The 20852-nt window shown below is 36.9% G+C and overlaps 1 protein-coding gene across 7 annotated transcripts in view; it reads right to left on the reverse strand.

Annotated features, from left to right (window-relative positions):
• Window positions 1-20852, reverse strand: part of Cspp1 (centrosome and spindle pole associated protein 1) — a 126009-nt gene that overhangs the window by 12056 nt on the left and 93101 nt on the right. For all 7 annotated transcript variants that reach the window (XM_047547476.1, XM_047547462.1, XM_047547448.1 and 4 more), the window contains 7 exons: window positions 20155-20259; window positions 18140-18206; window positions 17433-17550; window positions 15373-15512; window positions 5940-6080; window positions 4040-4086; window positions 841-904 (listed from right to left, as the gene is read on the reverse strand). In XM_047547476.1, the coding sequence (XP_047403432.1) occupies window positions 841-904; window positions 4040-4086; window positions 5940-6080; window positions 15373-15512; window positions 17433-17550; window positions 18140-18206; window positions 20155-20259 (682 nt within the window). The remainder of the gene's footprint in view (window positions 1-840; window positions 905-4039; window positions 4087-5939; window positions 6081-15372; window positions 15513-17432; window positions 17551-18139; window positions 18207-20154; window positions 20260-20852) is intronic.

Below are 20852 nucleotides of genomic sequence, written 5' to 3' on the forward strand. Positions count from 1 at the left end.
GGGGGAGGGGGTGGGGGTGAGAGAAGAATGGAGGAACTTTAGATTACATAGAGGGAAGTGAGAAGGGAGTAGGGAATGAAAAATGGTAGAATGAGACCAACATCATTACCCTATGTACATGTATGATTACACAAATGAATCTACATGGTGCACAACCATAGAAATGAAATGATGTACCCCATTTGTGTACAATGAATTAAAATGCAGTCTGTAAAAGAATTTTTTTAAAAAAGTGGAGGGAGAGAATCTGAAACATGCTACATACAACATGGGTGAACCTTGAGGACATTATGCTAAGTGAAATAAGCCAGTCACAAAAGGACAAACACTGTATGATTCTATTTGCTTGAGTTTCATGATGAATACATGAATGCATACAGTATATAATTGGTTGGGGTTGGCTTTTTTGCTCAGCATATATCCCAAAAGAGTCATCCAAGTTACTGAGTATTTCAACAAGTGGTTCCTTTTTATTGCTTAGCAGTGTTCCATGGCAGGGATGTATTAGAGTTTGCTTAACCTTTTACCTGTTGAAGGACATCTATACTGATTCTGGTTTTTTACTGTTAGAAATAAAGCTGTTACGAACATTCACGTACAGGTTTTTGTGTAGGCTTTTGAAGTTCATTTTAGCAATTCTGATTTTGAAAACTAAATGTCTTATAAAAGCCATATTTAATGATTACTCATTAAAAGAGTAAAAATAGAATATTACTTTTTTAATCACAATCATCTTGCACAAATATAGTACTAGTTATGAAGAAAAGCACTTAAAAGAATATAAATACTGTGTAATAATGAAATAAAATAGAATTAATGAATTTAAATAAATATACTCACCAATAAAAGCACTATCAGATTCCAATAATGAATTTTTCAAAAAATCATCAGTGTCATCTCTGGGCTAAAAGAAACATCATATATTAATAACTTTTTATCAGTCCTGTGTGGGAAAACAACAAAATTTCCACACTGTCCTCCCAAAAAGAATATGGGGAGAGAAACAGGACTGACTGCTTCCCCCTAACATGACATTCCAGTACCCAGAAAATATTGGAAAGCCTTATTAGCACACACAACCCCCACCAAGATAGTGAAGGTAACAGTATGACTTGATTACTCCTTGAGATTCTGTCATTTAATTCAACTCCTCACTGTCCTCTATGGTTGAAGCTAAAACAAAGGATAGCATTACTGTTGAATATATACATATTAAGTAATGAATCCAATTAAATATTAAAAGTTGAAAAACCATTGTTGAGATTCACTCATCCTTTCAATAAATCTGTGTATAGTAAGCATACTAGTTCCTCCATACTTGAACTAGAAGTACAAAGAATTAAGAGCTTCTGCTCCAGAGTAGACAGACTGTAGTCCCATGGCAAGGAGAGAGGCATGCCCTCATAATGACAACCATATGCAACAGCAACTGTCATGATGACATAGTACATAGCATAGATATGATGGGACATAGAACAAGGAAAAAATAATGCTAGTTTTGGTTGGGTTAGCATTATAATTAGCTCCCAAATGAGAGGTAACATTTACAAATACAGAAGTTTACAGTAATGAATAATGCTACTTTTATATCAAAGGAACCTAAAGTCATTCAATAGCATTTCTCTGCACCACCTTTGCTAGAACACTGAAGCAATGATGACTTGTCCTTTAATTTTTAAGGCAATAATTCCACCCATGCACAGCATTCATTATAAAAATGTTCTCTTACAGTGAATAATTCCATATGCTGCATTTACCTCTCCTTTTTAATTTACTACCCAAGGGTTCTACTTCTACTTTGTATGAAGATGATAATCATAGCAGCTGAATCAAAGGGTCTGAATCAGCCATTCTGAGCACTTCACACATATTGCCCAGCACACTCTTTTGTATCACAGTCCTTCACATAAATGAAGAGTGATCAAAGTTCACCTAAGCCTTATCTTTACCATGACAATCATCCCCAGTTTCATCCTAAATAATTTTTCATATAATCCAGTTCCTAGGAAGATCAGGAGTCCAAGATTTATTAGCTGTTGTAAAGCCATGATAAACTTGTTGGCTTATGTTGAGCTTCTCCTCAGCAAAAATTGCTGTTATTAATCCAGAATTTCAACCAAAACCCCAGATGTTAATTGTCATTATCTTTTCACTGAGAAATACAACCACCACATGTAAAGAAACCACACGTGAAGTCTTCCCCAATAAGTGTCAAAATATTTCAGGTCATGTGGTATGGGGACGAGCAGGAGCTCTGGAGCCTGGCTTGGGTTCAAATCTGGGTGTATTGGCTGTGTGAATATGGGCAAGATAATAAGCCTTTAAATATCTGTCTCTTCTTATGTAATTTTAGGGGTAAGCATACCTTGTGAAATTTAGAGCAATAATAAATGGCAGCTATTAGCAGCAACATTATCAGTTCAAAATTCAGCACTAATTCTAACTGGTAGCCCTGGGAAAGTAAGAGCCTAGCTGAAAATGGGGAAGGTATTACCAATTTCCTAACAGTGCTACAGAAGATTAAATTTGTGTATTTCCATCCTTCATCTTTCCCCTGAACTCTAATCTGTCTATTTATCGACTCCCAAGGTTGTCTACTAAGCAGCTCAAATTTATTGGGCCAAAATTAAATTCCCAATCTTCTCAACCCCCAAAATTGTTTTTCCTACTTCTTCACTTTTATAAATAGCAACTCCCAGCAAAAAACCAAGTCCATCTTTAACTTTTCTCATACTCCCACTTCAGTATGCCAAAAATCCTATCGGGTCTCCTATTAGAGTAAATCCAACTTGAGACCACTTCTACTAACCCTGCCCCAGTCTAAGCCAGTTTATCTCTTGCATAGATTATTGCAATAATCTATCACACTCAGCCTATTCTCAACATATAGCAGTCAGTGATAAGTACAAAACATGAAACTCTTGCATGCCAAGACTTTGGAAGCTTCTTATCATCTGCACAGGCCTGAAGGACAAACCTCACTGCTCACCTGTGTCCCATTTGCCCCCACTCAACCTTGCTTGAATCCCTCCTACCTCCCAGCCCACTTCCTGCTCCTTACATGCACTAGATAACCCCTGTCAGGCCTCTGCCAGGAATATTCTTCCTCCAGATGTAAAACCAATGGTCACCTCCCTGGCATCCTCAATCGAACATTAACTCCTCAATGAGATGTTTCAAACTATATTTCAAACTATTAAGTCCTCCCACCCCAGTACTCCTTAGTCTCTTTTCCCTGCTTATCATTTTCCTTCAGCACCATAATTTAACTTATAAATCTATTTATTGCCTCCTTCCAGAACACAAGCCTCCAGAGGCAGGAATTTGTTTTTCATCTTGACTCCTGTACCCCAGGCATGTGAAACAGTTTCTACAAATATTTGTTAAATAAAAACAGTTCACCCCCCACTTCCCCTTTATTCAGTCTTACACAAATGTCACTTAAGGATAAGAAGAGGTAACATTAATGTCACTTCTTACCTTGCTTATTTTCTTTATAGGCCTCACCACTACTTACATTATAGACCCTAATTAATGCTAACGTTGATGACAGAAAATGCTAACTCTGCACCCAATATAGGCCAGGCCCTCCCTATTCTAAGGGCTTATCCTCACTTAATTCTCACAACCCTTATGCTACATCTTTATTTAATAAACATTTGTATAGAACTTATGTCCAGCTAGTCTGTGTCTTGTAAATATTAATTTAATACTTATAGCCACCCCAGATATAAATATTATCTTCACTTTACAGATAAGGAAACTGAGGCATAAAGATTAAATAATCTGCCAAACCACATGACTAAAAAGAGATTAACTCACACAGCCTAGCATTCAACTCTTATTCTTAGTCATTACAATGTTTTCTCTACATATTACACTAACACTTCTCTAGCTACCCACTGTATTTATGAGACATAATTTAAATTCTTTCTTAATTCAATATTCCTGAAGAATTCAAAATTTGGAATACTTATCATATTCCTAAAAATTTTTACACCCAAACATCTAACTCAAGAAGTTAGAACTGGCTACTTACCATTCTGTGCTCTCGAACTTTGGCACTTGGGATGGAGCTTAAGTCAGCTATAGTCAATGGAGAATAAAAACAAGATTAAGAGTTTAGAATTTTTTTTTTTTTTTTTGGGGGTGCTGGGGATCGAACGCAGGGCCTTGTGCTTATAAGGCAAGCACTCTACTGACTGAGCTATCTCCCCAGCCCCCGAAAATTTTTAATACATAAAAATAAATTTTGGAATATCTTTTATGACTAAGTACTGGAAATTTTCACCTACCACAGTTAAAAATATTTTTAAAATATTACTTGTTTATTAATAAATAAAACCCAGCATCTGCTATATTTGGATAAAATTCTCCCATTCACATTAGTGAATGTAACAGTCATTGTGAAATTAAAACTGATGCTTCAGGTGAAAAAAACTGATTAATGCAGTATTCCCCACCATCTTTGTCATATTTCTATAGCCCACAGAATGTTGAGTGAAAACTGAAAAGGGAATTGAAGTAAGTTCATTCTAGGTACCTAATTCTAGGGCCCGAAATGTCGGATCAAGTATCCCAAGCCTCTACAATCTGACCAGACATCTATGTGTTTCTCCAAAACATTTTGTCCTTTTAGATACTGCCTCTGGGAAAAAAGAGGCTGCCAATAATTAGCTTACATTCCATCTCAAAATATTTTACAGACATCTTTGGGACTGTTAATAGTTAGACCATATTCTTATGAATTACATTATCATAGTGTCTGCTTTAGTCAGAGGGTGTTCCTATAGGGATGGATACACTCCGTCCCAAAATGCACCTGTATCCACTGGAACTACTTTTGGCCTAATCAGTCTTAAGTTGTCAAGGTCCCACAGGATCAGACCATCATTTGAGGGTTGTAAAGAAAAACAATACCACAATGGATATAAAGATTAAAGGCTGCTTGATGAATTCCCTCTCCAGATGATGTACAATTGGGTCATTCTGCTGTCACAGGGAGATACATGAGGCCTTTAGTAAAAATTCTGAACCAGATGAAGGGAAGAAGTTCCCTGTACAAATGTTTATCAAACTTTTCACCTATGATCTGGGCCCAATGTGTTATATCACTTATTCTTGTGATGCTGTCTCATGAGGTCAAAAAACTTCTTCAGATTGTGCAAGCCAGACTAGCCTGCCAAGGAAAAGTAACTGGTAGGACTATTCCTCCTACACTTGTTATCTGATTGCTATGTTTTTATAACTCATTTTTTTGACCACCTTTAGTGGCATGAAAGCTAACAAAATGGATGAGACACAGGTGTGAGGGCCATGCAGTAGATCTGGGTATCAAAAGCACCCACTGATGTTCTCTGAGACTAGCTCCACTCTGCCTTCAGGTGGCCACTCACCCCCACGCCTATCCCCAGTTACTCCCATGGGACCCCAGATTTCTCTTTTGCAATATTCATCACACTCCAACAAAGTATAAGCTCCTTGAGAGCAGTGGCCTATTTCATTCAACACCAAATCACCTGAATATAGGTCAGTATCTGTGCTCCTAGTAGACACTCTGTTGATTGGATGATTATACAAAAACATAACCCAATCTAATGGTTTACAGACTTTATGCCATATCCAAACATACTGCCCATACATAGTAGACATATGCTCAATAGGGCACTAATGTGTTGGCTCAGCATTCCTTCCTTTGGTCCCAGTTCCTGGTACAGATGTCACCTGGAATGATCAAAGTACTCGATCTTCCTGGCTATAGTGAATGGCTGGGCCCTCTCATGCATGAATACAGTACCCTTACCAAGCCAAACTCTGGTACAATGTGTCAAAAACACCACATGAGCATGGAGCTGTGTGGGGAGCACAATATAACAGACATAGAGTTGACAAGAAATCCATCTATCAACACTCTCTGTAATTCAATGACTATTCCTTACCTTCAGCACCTTCCTGCATTTTTATTCTATTCAGCCGCCTCTGCTGCTCTCTTAGCAGGGCTTGCTGCTGAATCTCTAAGGTATGACCATCTCTTGGAGAATCCGGGTACAGAAATTTCAGATCAACTCGTGTTTCTGAATCTGGCACAGAAAATACATTACCATAACTAAGCGAAATCTTATTTTCAAATGAGATTTTTACAGACACAAAAACCTGCACACAGATATTTATAACAGCTTTACTTATAACTGTCAAAACATGGAAGCAACCAAGATATCCTTTAGGAAGTGAATGGATATGGTATATTATTAAATAATGAAATATTTATTCAGTACTAAAAAGAAATGAATTAGCAAGTCATGAAAAGACATGGAGGTAATTTGAATGAATATTACTAAGTAAAAGAAGTACACTATGATTCCAATCATACAATATTCTAGAAAAGGCAAAACTATGGAGACCATAAAAGGATTAATGATTACTAGGGATTAAGGGGTTGGGGAGGTATGAATGGGCAGAGCATAGAAGATTTTTAGAGTTGAGAAGCTATTTTGCGTGACACTACAACGGTGAATATATATCATTATACATTTGTCCAAACTGAAAGAATGTACAACATCAAGAATGAACCCTAGTGTAAACTATGAGCTTTGGGGTGGTAATGATGTGCCAATGTAAGTTCATTGATCATAATTAAATGTACCACTATAGTGCAGGATTGTTCAGAATGAGGCTGTGCATGCATGGGGGCAAGGAGTATATGAGAACTCTCTGTACCTTCTGCTCAATATTGCTGTGAACCTAAAACTGCTTTAGAAAATAAAGTTTATTAATTTTTTCCTTTAAAAACATCCTTATATTAATAAAAATCCTTATAAAACTTTACTAAAGTAACAACATAAATAGTGGGACATCCCCAAAGTCAAAAGACATTAAGATAGCCATAAAACTATAGAACACAAAATTAATGTTCTTTAATAAATGCCCTTTCACAGACTTATCAACATTTAAGAAAACTCCTAAAATAAGCAGCAGCTTGTGATGATGCACTCTGCATCCCTACCTGCCCCAGTGCCCCCATCAAGAAGCTACCCAGAACACCAGCAGGGCAACTATATGCTGGTATATCCAAGTGGTTAGTCACATGGCTATGACTCAGGAAGCCATGAGACACTGTAATCACATCTGATCCCTAAAATATACTGAAAAAATGAAACACTTTTATTGGCCAATTACTATTTTATCCCTTGCAAATATCATGCAGAATGCAGGATAAAGTGCAGATTAATGGGAATCTTGATTTCAAGAAGAAATGAGGATCTAAAAACTCACCTCTGTCAAAATTGCATGAATTACCAGTTGATCAAAATCAAAATGTTAAATACTAATTTTAAAACTTGAGAATATACATATAGTTCATACATATGAAGTACCTTGAAAATATTCTCTTTGACCCACTAATTACACTGTTGGGATATAATTTAAAGTAATGATTCTGAATATGTAAAAAGTTTTATAATTAGATATTATCAAAAGCATATAATAGTGACTATGGGAAACTCAGTATCTAAGAATTGAAAAATGCTTAAGGAAGAACAAAGTTAACAGATGAAGCTGTAGACACAAATCTGGATGAGACCCTGGCTTTACCACTTTTAGGCTCAGTTTCTTCTCTGCAAAAAAACAATACAAAAGACCAAGTCATAGGCTAAATGAGAACTGGATGTGGGAAATGAATGGCCCAATCCTATGGTTTATATCTTTTTGATCTCTAATCTCTTTATACTTGCAAAAATTGTTATTTATGTATCACATACATACATACACACTTGCCATATTTAATATTAAGAAGTTTTTGTAACAAAAATACACAAGAATATGAACATCATCATTTGTCATGAAGCTCCTAGAAAACCCATATGCACAGCAGAAAGTGAAAATAAAGGAAAAAAACGGCTTGGCTTATAATAAAAATAGTTCTGACCTCACAGGTCTCTAGACTAAACTGTGAAACCCAACAGCTTAATACAATGCCTAGGAGACAGTAAGTATTCAATCAAAGATAGCACTAAATAGGAGAGATCCAAGATGGCAGACTAGAGGGTGACTGCATCTCCTATCGCTTCAGAACTCAGGATTCAAGAATGGGAGGTATTGAGAGACTCAGACCAACATAGAGCCACAGGGTGAGTCTCGCCCACAGGGTGAAGCTCGGCCCAGGCGGGAGGCCAGGACAGGGGGCAGCTTCTCGGAGCAGGGCAGTGAGAGTCTTCCCCAAGCAGCCCTGCTCTCTCTGGCGGCAGGTGCGATCCACAGCCAGCTTCTAGGAGCAGGCCGCCCAGTGAGAGCTTTTCCCCACAGAGCCAACCCCAAGCCCTGAACCCAGCAGTAGGCCCCTGCCCGCAGCTGGCTTCTGGGACCAGGGCAGGGCAGCGAGAGACTTCCCCAAGCAGCCCTGCTCCCTCCCACAGAAGGCCCGGTCCACAGCCAGGTTCGCAGAACAGGCCTACCCAGTGAGAGCTTTTCTGCACAGAGCCAACCCAAAGCCCCAGACCCAGCAGCCGGCCCCGGCCCACGGGCAGGGCAGCGAGAGACTTCCCCAAGCAGCCCTGCTCCCTCCGGCGGCAGGCGGCAGGCGGGGTCCACAGCTAGCTTCTTGGAGCAGGCCCACCCAGTGAGAGCTTTTCCACACAGAGCCAATACCAAGCCCTGAACCCAGCTGCAGGCCCCAGCCCACAGGTGGCTTCTGGGACCAAGGCAGGACAGGGAGAGGCTTTCCCCCAGCAGCCTGGCTCCCTCAGGCGGGGGCAGGCCCTGTCTATAGGCAGCTTCTAGGAGTTGGACCACCCAGTGAGAGGATTTCCACGCAGAACCAGCCCCCAGCTCTGGACCCAGTAGCAGGCTAGGGGCAGCTTTCTTCGGAAGCACTGCATTATCAAGTTCCTCCAAGACTTCAGGCTACTGAAGGCTGGGAGGTGATATACTGGAAATCTACAGGGACACTATAAGCCAATAGAGGAAATCTGCAATATCTCAGAGTCCCACTGATATCAGACCAATATGAGAAAACAAGGGAAGAAAAAATGTCCCAAACAAACCTAGATACTGTATCAATAAAACCCAATGACAGCACATCAGAAGTGTCAAAAGGGAGCTCAGAATGTACATAATTAAAACAATCAGGGAAGCAAATGAGGAGATGAAAGAGCAAATGCAGGCATTAAATGATCACACCAATCAACAGTTAAAAGAGCAAATACAGGAAGCAAAAGATCATTTCAATAAAGAGAGATACTGAAAAAAAAAAGAAAGAAATCCTTGAAATGAAGGCAACAATAAACCAAATTAAAAACTCCATAAAAAGCATAACTAATAGGACAGAACACCTGGAAGACAGATCCTCAGACATTGAAGAAAAAATATTTAATCTTGAAAACAAAATTGACCGAACAGAGAAGATGGTAAGAAATCATGAACAGAATCTACAAGAATTATGGGATATCATGAAAAGGCCAAATTTAAGAATTATTGGGATTGAGGAAGGCACAGAGAAACAAACCAAAGGAATGAACAATCTATTCAATGAAATAACATCAGAAAATTCCCCAAATCTGAAGAATGAAATGGAAAACCAGGTACAAGAAGCTTATAGGACTCCAAATATACAAAATTACAACAGACTCACACCAAGGCACATTATTATGAAAATACCTAACATACAAAATAAAGACAGAATTTTAAAGGTTGCGAGAGAAAAGAATCAAATTACATTCAGGGGGAAACCAATAAGAATATCAGCTGATTTTTCAATCCAGACCCTAAAAGCTAGAAGGGCCTGGAACAACATTTACGAAGCCCTGAAAGAAAACAGATGCCAACCAAGAATCTCATACCCAGCAAAACTTACTTTCAGATTTGACAACGAAATAAAATCCTTCCATGATAAACAAAAGCTAAAAGAATTTATGAAAAGAAAGCCAGCATTACAGAACATTCTCAGCAAAATATTCCATGAGGAAAAGATGAAAAACAATGATGCAAATCAGCAACGGGAGGAACTAGCCTAAAGGAATAACCAAATAAAGGAGAAACCAAATCATGTCAAAAAACAAATATGAGTCAAATGACTGGGAATACAAATCATATCACAATAATAACCCTGAATGTTAATGGCCTAAACTCATCAATCAAAAGACATAGACTGGCAGATTGGATTAAAAAGAAAAATCCAACAATATGCTGCCTGCAAGAGACTCATCTCATAGAAAGAGATACCCACAGACAAAAGGTGAAAGGATGGGAAAAAACATACCATGCACACAGACACAGCAAAAAAGCTGGAGTATCCATCCTCATTTCTGATAATGTGGACTTCAAGCCAAAACTAGTCAGAAGGGATAAAGAAGGACATTACATACTGCTTAAGGGAAGCATAAATCAGCAAGACATAATAATTATAAATATCTATGCCCCAAACATTGGCTCATCCATGTACATCAAACAAATCCTTCTCAATTCCAGAAATCAAATAGACCACAACACAATAATACTAGGTGATTTTAACACACCTCTCTCACCACTGGACAGATCATCCAGACAAAAATTGAATAAAGAAACCACAGATCTCAATAACACAATCAACAATTTAGACGTAACGGACATATATAGAATATACCATCCAACAAAGAACGAATACACTCAGCAGCACATGGATCCTTCTCTAAAACAGACCATATTATATGCCACAAAGTTACTGTTAGCAAATACAAGAAGATAGAGATACTACCTTGTACTCTATCAGATCATAATGGATTGAAATTAGAAATAAATGACAGAATAAAAACAGAAACTTCTCCAATACCTGGAGATTAAATAATATGCTATTATATGATGAATGGATAACAGAAGACATCAGGAAGGAAATTAAAAAATTCTTAGAAGTAAACAAGAACAAAGACATATCAAAATCTCTGGGACACTATGAAAGCAGTACTTAGAAAAAGATTTATTTCATGGAGCGTATTCAACAAAAGAAGTAAAAATCAACAAATAAACGACTTAATACTACAGCTCAAAGCCCTAGAAAAGGAAGAGCAGACCAACACCAAAAGTAGGAGAAGACAGGAAATAGTTAAAATCAGAATTGAAATCAGTGAAAATGAAACAAAAGAAACAATCGAAAAAATTAACAAAATAAGAGTTGGTTCTTTGAAAAAATAAACAAAATTGATAAACCCTTAGCCACACTAACAAAGAGAAAGAGAGAGAAAACTCAAATTACTGAAATTCTGAATGAACAAGGAAATATCACTACAGACACGAGTGAAATATAAAACATAATTAGAAGCTATTTTGAAAATCTATACTCCAACAAAACAGAAACCTCGAAGACATCACCAAGTTTCTGGAGACATATGCATTACCTAAACTGAACCAGGAGGACATACACAAATAAATCAATTTCAAGCAATGAAATAGAAGAGGTCATCAAAAGCCTACCAACAAAGAAAAGTCCAGGACCAGATGGGTTCTCAGCCGAGTTCTACAAAACCTTTTAAGAAGAGCTCATTCCAATACTCCTCAAAGTATTCTATGAAATAGAAGAGGAGGGAACACTCCCAAACTCATTCTATGAAGCCAATATCACCCTGATACCTAAAGCAGACAGAGACACATTGAGGAAAGAAAATTTCAGACCAATATTAATGAACATCGACACAAAAATTCTCAACAAAATTTTAGCAAATCGCATACAAAAAAATATTTTTAATATATTAGTGCACCACGATCAAGTGGGTTTTATCCCAGGGATGCAAGGTTGGTTCAACATCAGGAAATCAATAAATGTCATTCACCATTATCAACAGACTTAGTGAAGAATCACATGATTATTTTGATAGGTGCAGAAAAAGCATTTGATAAAATACAGCATCCCTTCATGCTCAAAACACTAGAAAAAATAGGGATAGTGGGAACATTCCTTAACATTGTAAAGGCCATCTACGCTAAGCCCATGGCCAATATCATTCTAAATGGTGAAAAACTAAAAGCATTCCCCCTAAAAACTGGAACAAGGCAGGGATGCCCTCTTTCACCACTTCTATTCGACATCGTCCTTGAAACTCTAGACAGAGCAATTAGACAAACCAAAGAAATTAAAGGGATACGAATAGGAAAAGAAACACTCAAACTATCCCTGTTCACTGATGACATGATTAAATATTTAGAGGAACCAGGAAATTCCACCAGAGAACTTTTAGAACTCATAAGTGAATTCAGTAAAGTAGCAATGCTCATAAATCCAATGCATTTTTATACATAAGTGATGAATCTTCAGAAAGAGAAGTTAGAAAAACTACCCCATTCACAATAGCCTCGAAAAAAATAAAATACTTGGGAATCAATCTCACAAAAGAGGTGAAAGACCTCTACAATGAGAACTACAGAACACTAAAGAAAGAAATTCAAGAAAACCTTAGAGGATGGAAAGATCTCCATGTTCTTGGATAGGCAGAATTAATATTGTCAAAATGGCCATACTACCAAAAGTGCTATACAGATTCAATGCAATTCCAATTAAAATCCCAATGATGTACCTTACAGAAATAGAGCAAGCAATTATGAAATTCATCTGGAAGAATAAGAAACCCAGAATAGCTAAAGCAATCCTTAACAGAAAGTGTGAAGCAGGGGGTATCACAATACCAGATCTTCAACTCTACTACAAAGCACTAGTAACAAAAATGGCATGGTATTGGTACCAAAACAGACAGGTAGATCAATGGTACAGAATAGAGGACACGGACACAAACCCAAATAAATACAATTTTCTCATATTAGACAAAGGGGCCAAAAATATGCAATGGAGAAAAGATAGCCTCTTCAACAAATGGTGCTGGGAAAACTGGAAATCCATATGCAACAGAATGAAATTAAACCCCTAGCTTTCGCCCTGCACAAAACTCAACTCGAAATGGATCAAGGACCTCGGAATCAGACCAGAGACCCTTCATCTTAAAGAAGAAAAAGTAGGTCCAAATCTTCAACATGTCGGCTTAGGATCAGACTTCCTTAACAAGACTCCCATAGCACAAGAAATAAAAGCAAGAATCAACACTGGGATAGATTCAAACTAAAAGCTTTTTCTCAGCAAAGGAAACTAAGAGTAATGTGAAGAGAGCCTACAGAGTGGGAGAAAATCTTTGCCAATCATACTTCAGACAGAGCACTAATCTCCAGAATTTATAAACTCAAAAAACTCTACACCAAGAATACAAATAACCCAATCAACAAATGGGCTAAGGAAATGAACAGACACTTCACAGAAGATGTACAAGCAATCAACAGATATATGAAAAAATGTTCAACATCTCTAGTAATAAGAGAAATGCAAATCAAAACTACCCTAAGATTCCATCTCACCCCAATTAGAATGGCGACTATCAAGAATACAAGCAACAACAGGTATTGGCGAGGATGTGGGGAAAAAGGTACACTCATACATTGCTGGTGGGGCTGCAAATTAGTGCAGCCACTCTGGAAAGCAGTATGGAGATTCCTCAGAAAGCTTGGAATGGACCCACCATTTGACCCAGCTATCCCACTCCTCGGCCTATACCCAAAGGACTTAAAATCAGCATACTACAGAGATACAGCCACATCAATGTTCATAGCTGCTCAATTCACAATAGCCAGATTGTGGAACCAACCTAGATGCCCTTCAACTGATGAATGGATAAAGAAACTGTGGTATATATATACAATGGAATATTACTTCGCCATAAAGAATGATAAAATTATGGCATTTGCAGGCAAATGGATGAAACTGGAGAATATCATGCTAAGTGAGATAAGCCAATCTCAAAAAACCAAAGGGCGAATGATCTCGCTGATAAGCGAATGATGACACATAATGGGGGGTGGGAGGGGTTAGTGTTAGGGTTAGGGTTAGGTTTAGGGTTAGGGTTAAGGTTAGGGAGGAAGACAAGAATGGAGGAAGGAAGAACTGTATAGAGGAAAAGAGGGGTGGGAGGGGTGGGGGGAAGGGAAAAATAACAGAATGAATCAAACAACATTACCCTATGTAAATTTATGATTACACAAATGGTATGCGTTTACTCCATGTACAAACAGAGAAACAACATGTATTCCATTTGTTTACAATAAAAAAAAACTATAGCATATGTCATTGATGATATATATGTCTACTTAAGTGAAAAGAGAAAGTTAAATAACATCTTTTTTTTTTATTTTACTTTTTTTATTTTAATTATGCTCAAAGACTAGATCCAAAATGTTAATGGTATTATATATAAATGACTTAACTAAAGTGATTTCTCCCTCTTCCTATCTTTCTGTACATATTTGCTATAATCAATGCATCTTCCTTTTAAAAATAAAAAGAGCATGTACAAATATTTAACAATGAATTCCACAATGTATGTATAATTATAATGAACTAACTAGAAAAATTTAAATTCTAGCTTATCTGATTTTGTTAGATGATCACATCCCACAATTTGCCTTCTCTGCTCCAAAACCTGCTCTCCTGAATGCTCAAAAAAAAAAATAGAATAAAAATCACATACAACATAAATTTTGGTTCTTCACACATTTTCAGTCTTTCAAGACTCATACCTCAACAATCCTGCTTTCCTACTAAGGTTTCCCTCCCATTCCCCCTAAAAGGGTACATCAAATATTTTATCAACTCTGATCCTCAAATCCCCTCAATTTCCTCCTGCCTACTCAAGGATGCTGCTGTTGATGATTTCTTCCCTTTCCTGTACCCTAAGGTTTTTCTGCAATAGCTTTTCTCACTAATTCCTACCAAGTTCTGCAGCTCCTACAGCCTCTGCTTTCTTTCCCAGGGTGGTCTTAGGCCTACTCTACTGCCTTCTAAATCCTCAAGTCAAAGGATTTAATTGGCTTCTAATCCCATCATTCCCCTGCTTGCAGTCACCAATGCCTCTGATTCAACTGACACTTGCTGACATTCTTCTCACATAATCCCTTGTCCTTAAAGATCGACTTGCTCTGTTCTCTCTGTTTTCAGGATCCCACATTCTCTTGCTTTTCCTCCAGTTGGTCTATCTTCTCCTCCTCAGCCTTTCTCATAAGCTTATCTTCACCTATCCGTCCTCCACTAAATGCCAAATTCCATTCTTCACACTAGTCTATATAATCTCCCCCCATACTGAGACTTTTACAGTGATGCACTCTCCAAAAGAAAATGTTTAGCCAAGTTGAAGTTTCATCTACCAGACTGGTAAATTGAAGACCTATAATGTACCTAGAGTTTATTAATCATAACTTAAAATATACATTATATAAAAAAAATTTATCTTAAACACAGAGTACAAACATCTTTAAAGATCCTTGAATATGGTAGAACACTCTTGCTCTATCTTTAGAGCAGCAACAGGTACTTACCTCTGTCTTTCAGCTCATTAAAATCATGAATATTCTGGAAAGTTGTGGCATCTAAGCCCTTAGGTGACTGTCTTCTGACAGGAGCCTGTACCCGATGTCTAGCCATGTCAAATATATCCATGGGATTCCTTTCTCTTTTCCTGTAGACAAATGACAAAACATGATAAATGTTTCATAGGAAGAAAAACTAAATTTACTGTAAAAGAAATCAGCAATCTTTAAACACAGTATATTATGAAAAATTAACAGCTCTCTTATTTCAACTTATTATTAAAAAAATAGGGTATATATAAAAGCTCATTATAGTCTTTCAAAATGTTCAGATGCAGTTAGAAGAGTGGAATTATTCAGCCTTGTCATAAAATGTTCACGTAGTAAAAAGACTACAGTATCTAAGGGCAGAGACACAGAGCTACTTATTGGCTGTTTGACCTTGATGTTATTATCTATGAAATGATATATGTATCCAGTATAGTCATGTTATTAGCAGGAGAATTAAGAGATATCAAGTAAAGTACCTAGCATAGTACCTGACATGTAAATATCACCTCAGCCCAAAGTAAAACTTACACAAAGAACAATAATTTTCATGTGCTGCTCAATATAAAAGGTATTGTGTGGAGTCCCCAACACTGATTTTTTTAAAAAATTTTAGTTGGATATAATACCTTTATTTTATTTATTTATTTTTATGTGGAGCTGAGGATAGAACCCAGGGCCTCCTATGTATAAAGCAAGCACTCTACCTCCCAGCCACAACCCCAATCCCACAACACTGATTTTATACAATGTTTCCAGGGAATTTAATATTTAAATTAGTCAATTGATACTCTATTCCTGTGGTACCTAGGAAATTAACATAAGCAGGAACCTCAGGAAGAAGTTTTCTGCTAGAGCTTTGAGGGGTTAGGACAGGAAAGGACAAGGATGGGGAATGATAAGTTTAGTTCAGAAAATAAAAAACTGAATATCTATTGCTGCTTCCCTCAGCACTAGATAGGTCCTCTTTTTTAAAAAGTGCACCAAGCTACAATCATAATACAAGATTTAGTCAGACTCCTTCATTTATTTATCATTAAATCTTACCTAAGTCCCTAGATAGGAGGCTAGATTCTTCACAGGTAGTAACCCTACTCTCATGAGTTTCCTTTCTGGCATTTACTAGGTCCATAAAGCAACCCCATCAAGGCTGACACAGACCTCTAATACTCACCTAGGGTGACAGGAAGTCTATGGAAAGTCATTAAAATAAATACCAAAAAGCTTCTAGGAGACTTACATTCATGTCTGTCTAATTTCCATAAGGCTAAGAGTTAAATAGGCTGATAAGTTACAAATTTGGTTATTAGATCATATTTGCATGAGCTACATCATATCTGTTGTGTGCCAAGAACAAAATAGGGATTGATAATTGTGAATGAGTTAAAGAGATTTTTTTTTGTGAAGATATGGAATTTTGTTAGCAGTAACATTTCAATATCAGTTTCTTAGTTGTGACAAATGTACCCTGGTAATATAATATGTCAACAACAGGAAAAGCTGAGTGAAGGGTTTACAGAAACTCTGAACTGTGTTTACAACTTTTCTGTAACTTAAAATTATTCCAAAATACAAGGTTTACTTAAAAAGAGAGTAATAAATTACCCACTATGCTGATTTCAGAACTTACTAAAAGATTACAACTCATAATCTGAAGAACACTGCTTTAGAAAATTTATAAGTCCTGGTAAAAATGCTCAGAGATAATTTGGTAACCTTTTTGTGATTTTGCTAAAAAATAAGTATTCCAGAAAGCATTACATTATTGAAGGAAAATGTAAAAAAATAGTTCTAAAATGGTATTTTCTGTGACTAGTCCAATCCTGAAATTTTCTATCCAATGTCAGTATTCCCTTGTGGACTAAATTTCTATGCCTAAATTTCTAGAAGACTAAGAAAGGGAAAGTAAGGAGAAAGTAAGATGAATCATGTTCTAAAATTATAGAATCACTGGCTAAGTGATACAGATAAAAGAACTCAAGAAAAAACAACAACAACAAAAAATGCAATCCTAAACTTACCTTATATGAATTTCATCATCACTGTCCATGTGTAGCAACCGCCCTTGTAAACGCCTCTCTTCACTACGAAGCTGTTTTCTCATTTCTGATAATTCCATAATTACATTTTTTTTCTCCTCTGCAAATTCCCAAGTAGAAAACAAGGCAAGAGTAAGAACAAAAGATTAAGCATTAAAACACAACCTAACTTACAATACACTAAAAAGCTCAGAGAGAAATTTTTATGAAAGACATTTTATTGTTTTATATATACATGGATCACATTGAAGAACATCATCAAGACTCTGGAACCCACTTTCTGATAGTATAGGAATTTCAAGTTAAGAGATATTCTTGGGAATGGGCAGTGTAACACAAGGGAGTTCCTTTATAAGTGATGGAACAATTCTGAAACCAAATTGCAGTGGTGGTTACACAAATGATACACAATGTTCACCTACTATGCCTGAAATCACATACACACAAATACAAGTAAAAACTAGTAAAAATCAATGAAGGTCTGTGTGCAGAGAGTACCAAGGCTACCTCTTTGGCTGTGGAATTGTACCACATAAGATACCGTTACTACTGGGGGAACCAACTGGAAAGGTACACAGCACCTTTCAATACTATTCTTGCAACTTTCTACAAGTCTATAATTACTTTAAAATAAAAAGTTTAAAAAAAGAAAAACACTCTAGGATTATAGGTTTAAAATTTAACTTTACCTTCTGCACGGAGCTGATTTTTCCTGGCAGGTACTGGAGGAGACTGTGCCCTGGACATGGAACTTTCCTGTTACAACAGTAATGGCAAAAATGTTAAGATGTCTCCTCTACTCAAAAGCTTAAAAGGAGTAATTTAACTTATATGTAAAGGAACCCAATTCCACACACCCCTACCTATAAAACTTGCCCACAACTGTGTCTAATCTTTCTTCTTTTAACAATGGAAGGATCCATGTCCCTATTTAAAGACAATCGCTTCTTCCATATTCTATCTGATAAGTGACTCCAGTCTTCAATTATCTTCTTTTCCCCAAACTCCTCTTCTCAGTCTATGCATAAAATTTATCCCTGCTTTTAAAAAAACATTCTTACCTCACCTTTCTTCACTATATACTGTCCATTCTCTCCTTCCCTTCAAGCCAGGTTTCTTTCTCTCCTCAATACACTAGTGCTTGTGTTCTATAGCCTATTACTTCGGCAACACTGCCCTTGCCAGAGTCACAAAGTGATCCCCAAATGACACATTTGATGGGCATTTTAAATCCTTTTTTTTTGGCCAGTAGCAAATGATACCATTGCCACTTTCTCTTACCTTCTCTATCTCTATTCTTTTCTCTGCTTCTCAAACATAGTAAATTCCCCAGTGTTCCATTCTCAGCCCTTTTTACTTCTTTCTCCACACTCATCCTAGACAATCATACTAATTTGATAAGCAACAATATGTTAATGACTTCCAAAACTACAAATCTAATCCAAAACTCTTTCCTTAGCCACAGCTCATATTTTCAACCCCCTACTCTATGTAACCCCTCACCAGAAACTTGAAAGTTACCATTGACTTCTACATACCACACACTGAGTCAAGAAATACCACTTTTTACTGGGAGTAGTGGTGAATGCCTGTAATTCTAGCAGCTTGGGAGGCTGAGGCAGGAAGCTGGTGAGTTCAAGCCAGCCTCAGCAACTTAGCAAGGCCTTAAGCAACTCAGCAAGACCCTGTCTCTAAATAAAATACAAAATAGGGCTGGGGGTATAGTTCAGTGGTCGAGTGACCCTCAGTTCAATCCCTGGTACACTCCCCCAAAACAAATACCACTGTTTATGTGTCTTAAATATTTCATGAACTTGTTAACCCCACCCTTCTCAGTTCTTTGTGTCAACACCTTTAAGTCCTCAAAGTCTCACATCTGGACCTCTACAAAAGCATCTCAACTTGTCTCCATATTTGTAGTCTTTATTGCCTGATAACATTATACAAAACAAAACTGGCCATGTCATTCTCCTGCTTAACACTGCAATGAATTTCCATGCATTTTCTACCACAGAGCAATTGAATCAAGACTCTCAGGGTAGAATTTAGGAAAATGTTTTTCTAAAACACTTCTTTGCCTATTTGGATATTAGCCTGTTTGGAATTCATGAGCCCATGGCATTAAGTTTAAGTCTTAAGTAGTCTCTCCAATACCCTGCATATGTTGTTCTCTACCCTCTGTGGCCTTATCACTAAGCATTATCAATCCAGACCAAACCACAGCAGATTCTCCATGTGATCTGTCCTGCCCTCCCATCTAGCTGATTTTGTGCATGCTCAAAGTCCTTCACCCTCTTTGTCGTGATGGCCAATTCCTACTCATCCTTCAAGCATTAGCTCAAAGATCAACCCTTCTAAAAGATTTTCCTACTTCACTTTTGATTATAACTCAGCCTAAAATATAAGGGACTTCATAAGCATAACTACAGCTAGCTAGAAAGTAATTTTTCAAAGAAAGGACCTTCTTGAAGAGCCTGGACAAAACCCTTTGCTAAATTATAGTTTGTTGAAAGAACTAAACTTTAGGGCACCAAATACTATCAGTTACAACTTCAGCAACAGACAGATTAATGTAGACATTGTCTGTATTTCAAATTTTAAAAAATTTAATGTACCAAAATATAAATAAGAAAATCTTATTCAATACCCCAAATTCAAATAAGTTAATTAAGATTAACAAATGAAAATAATAAAAAGTATATACATGAATAAAGGAACTTATGATGCTGTCAACTGAAGGAGGTCTTTGGAGTTTGCTTGCAATTTTGTTCTGAAGAGCAGGAACTACAGGAGAAGGCTGTCTTACACGCTGAAAATTTAAAAACAAAAACAAATATATAGAAATGTATACACATATACATGTAAACTATATACACTTAAGTGTATAATACCATTTAAATTGAGATTGCTTAATAAAATATTGAGTCAGAAATTCAATTAAATAAGATCAAGTAGATTTATTATGATAAAAATAAATAAATTTAGATATACGAATTAAAAGAATATGTCTCTAAGATTAGGATTTTTTTTTTTAAATATCAACAAACTTAAAGCAACAGTATTCCAAACACAGAACCAAAGTGAAAACATCTTTTTTTTTTTTTCGTACCAGGGATTAAACCCACAGGTGTTTAACCATTGAGCCACATCTCCTGTCCTTTCTTTTAATTTTATTTTTATTTTGAGACAGGGCCTCACTAATTTGCTTAGGGCCTTGCTGAGTTGCTGAGGCTGGCTCTGAACTTGCAATCCTCCTGCCTCAGATCCCGAGCCACTGGGATTACTGGCATGCGCCACTGTGACCAGCTAAAAACATCATCTTAATAATATAAAAGGGAAAGGGGATGATAAAAAAAAGAAGAAGAAGAAGAAGAAGAAAACAAAGCCACTTTCTATAAAACA

Source organism: Sciurus carolinensis, chromosome 1 (genome assembly GCF_902686445.1).
Source record: "Sciurus carolinensis chromosome 1, mSciCar1.2, whole genome shotgun sequence".
NCBI lineage: Eukaryota > Metazoa > Chordata > Mammalia > Rodentia > Sciuridae > Sciurus > Sciurus carolinensis.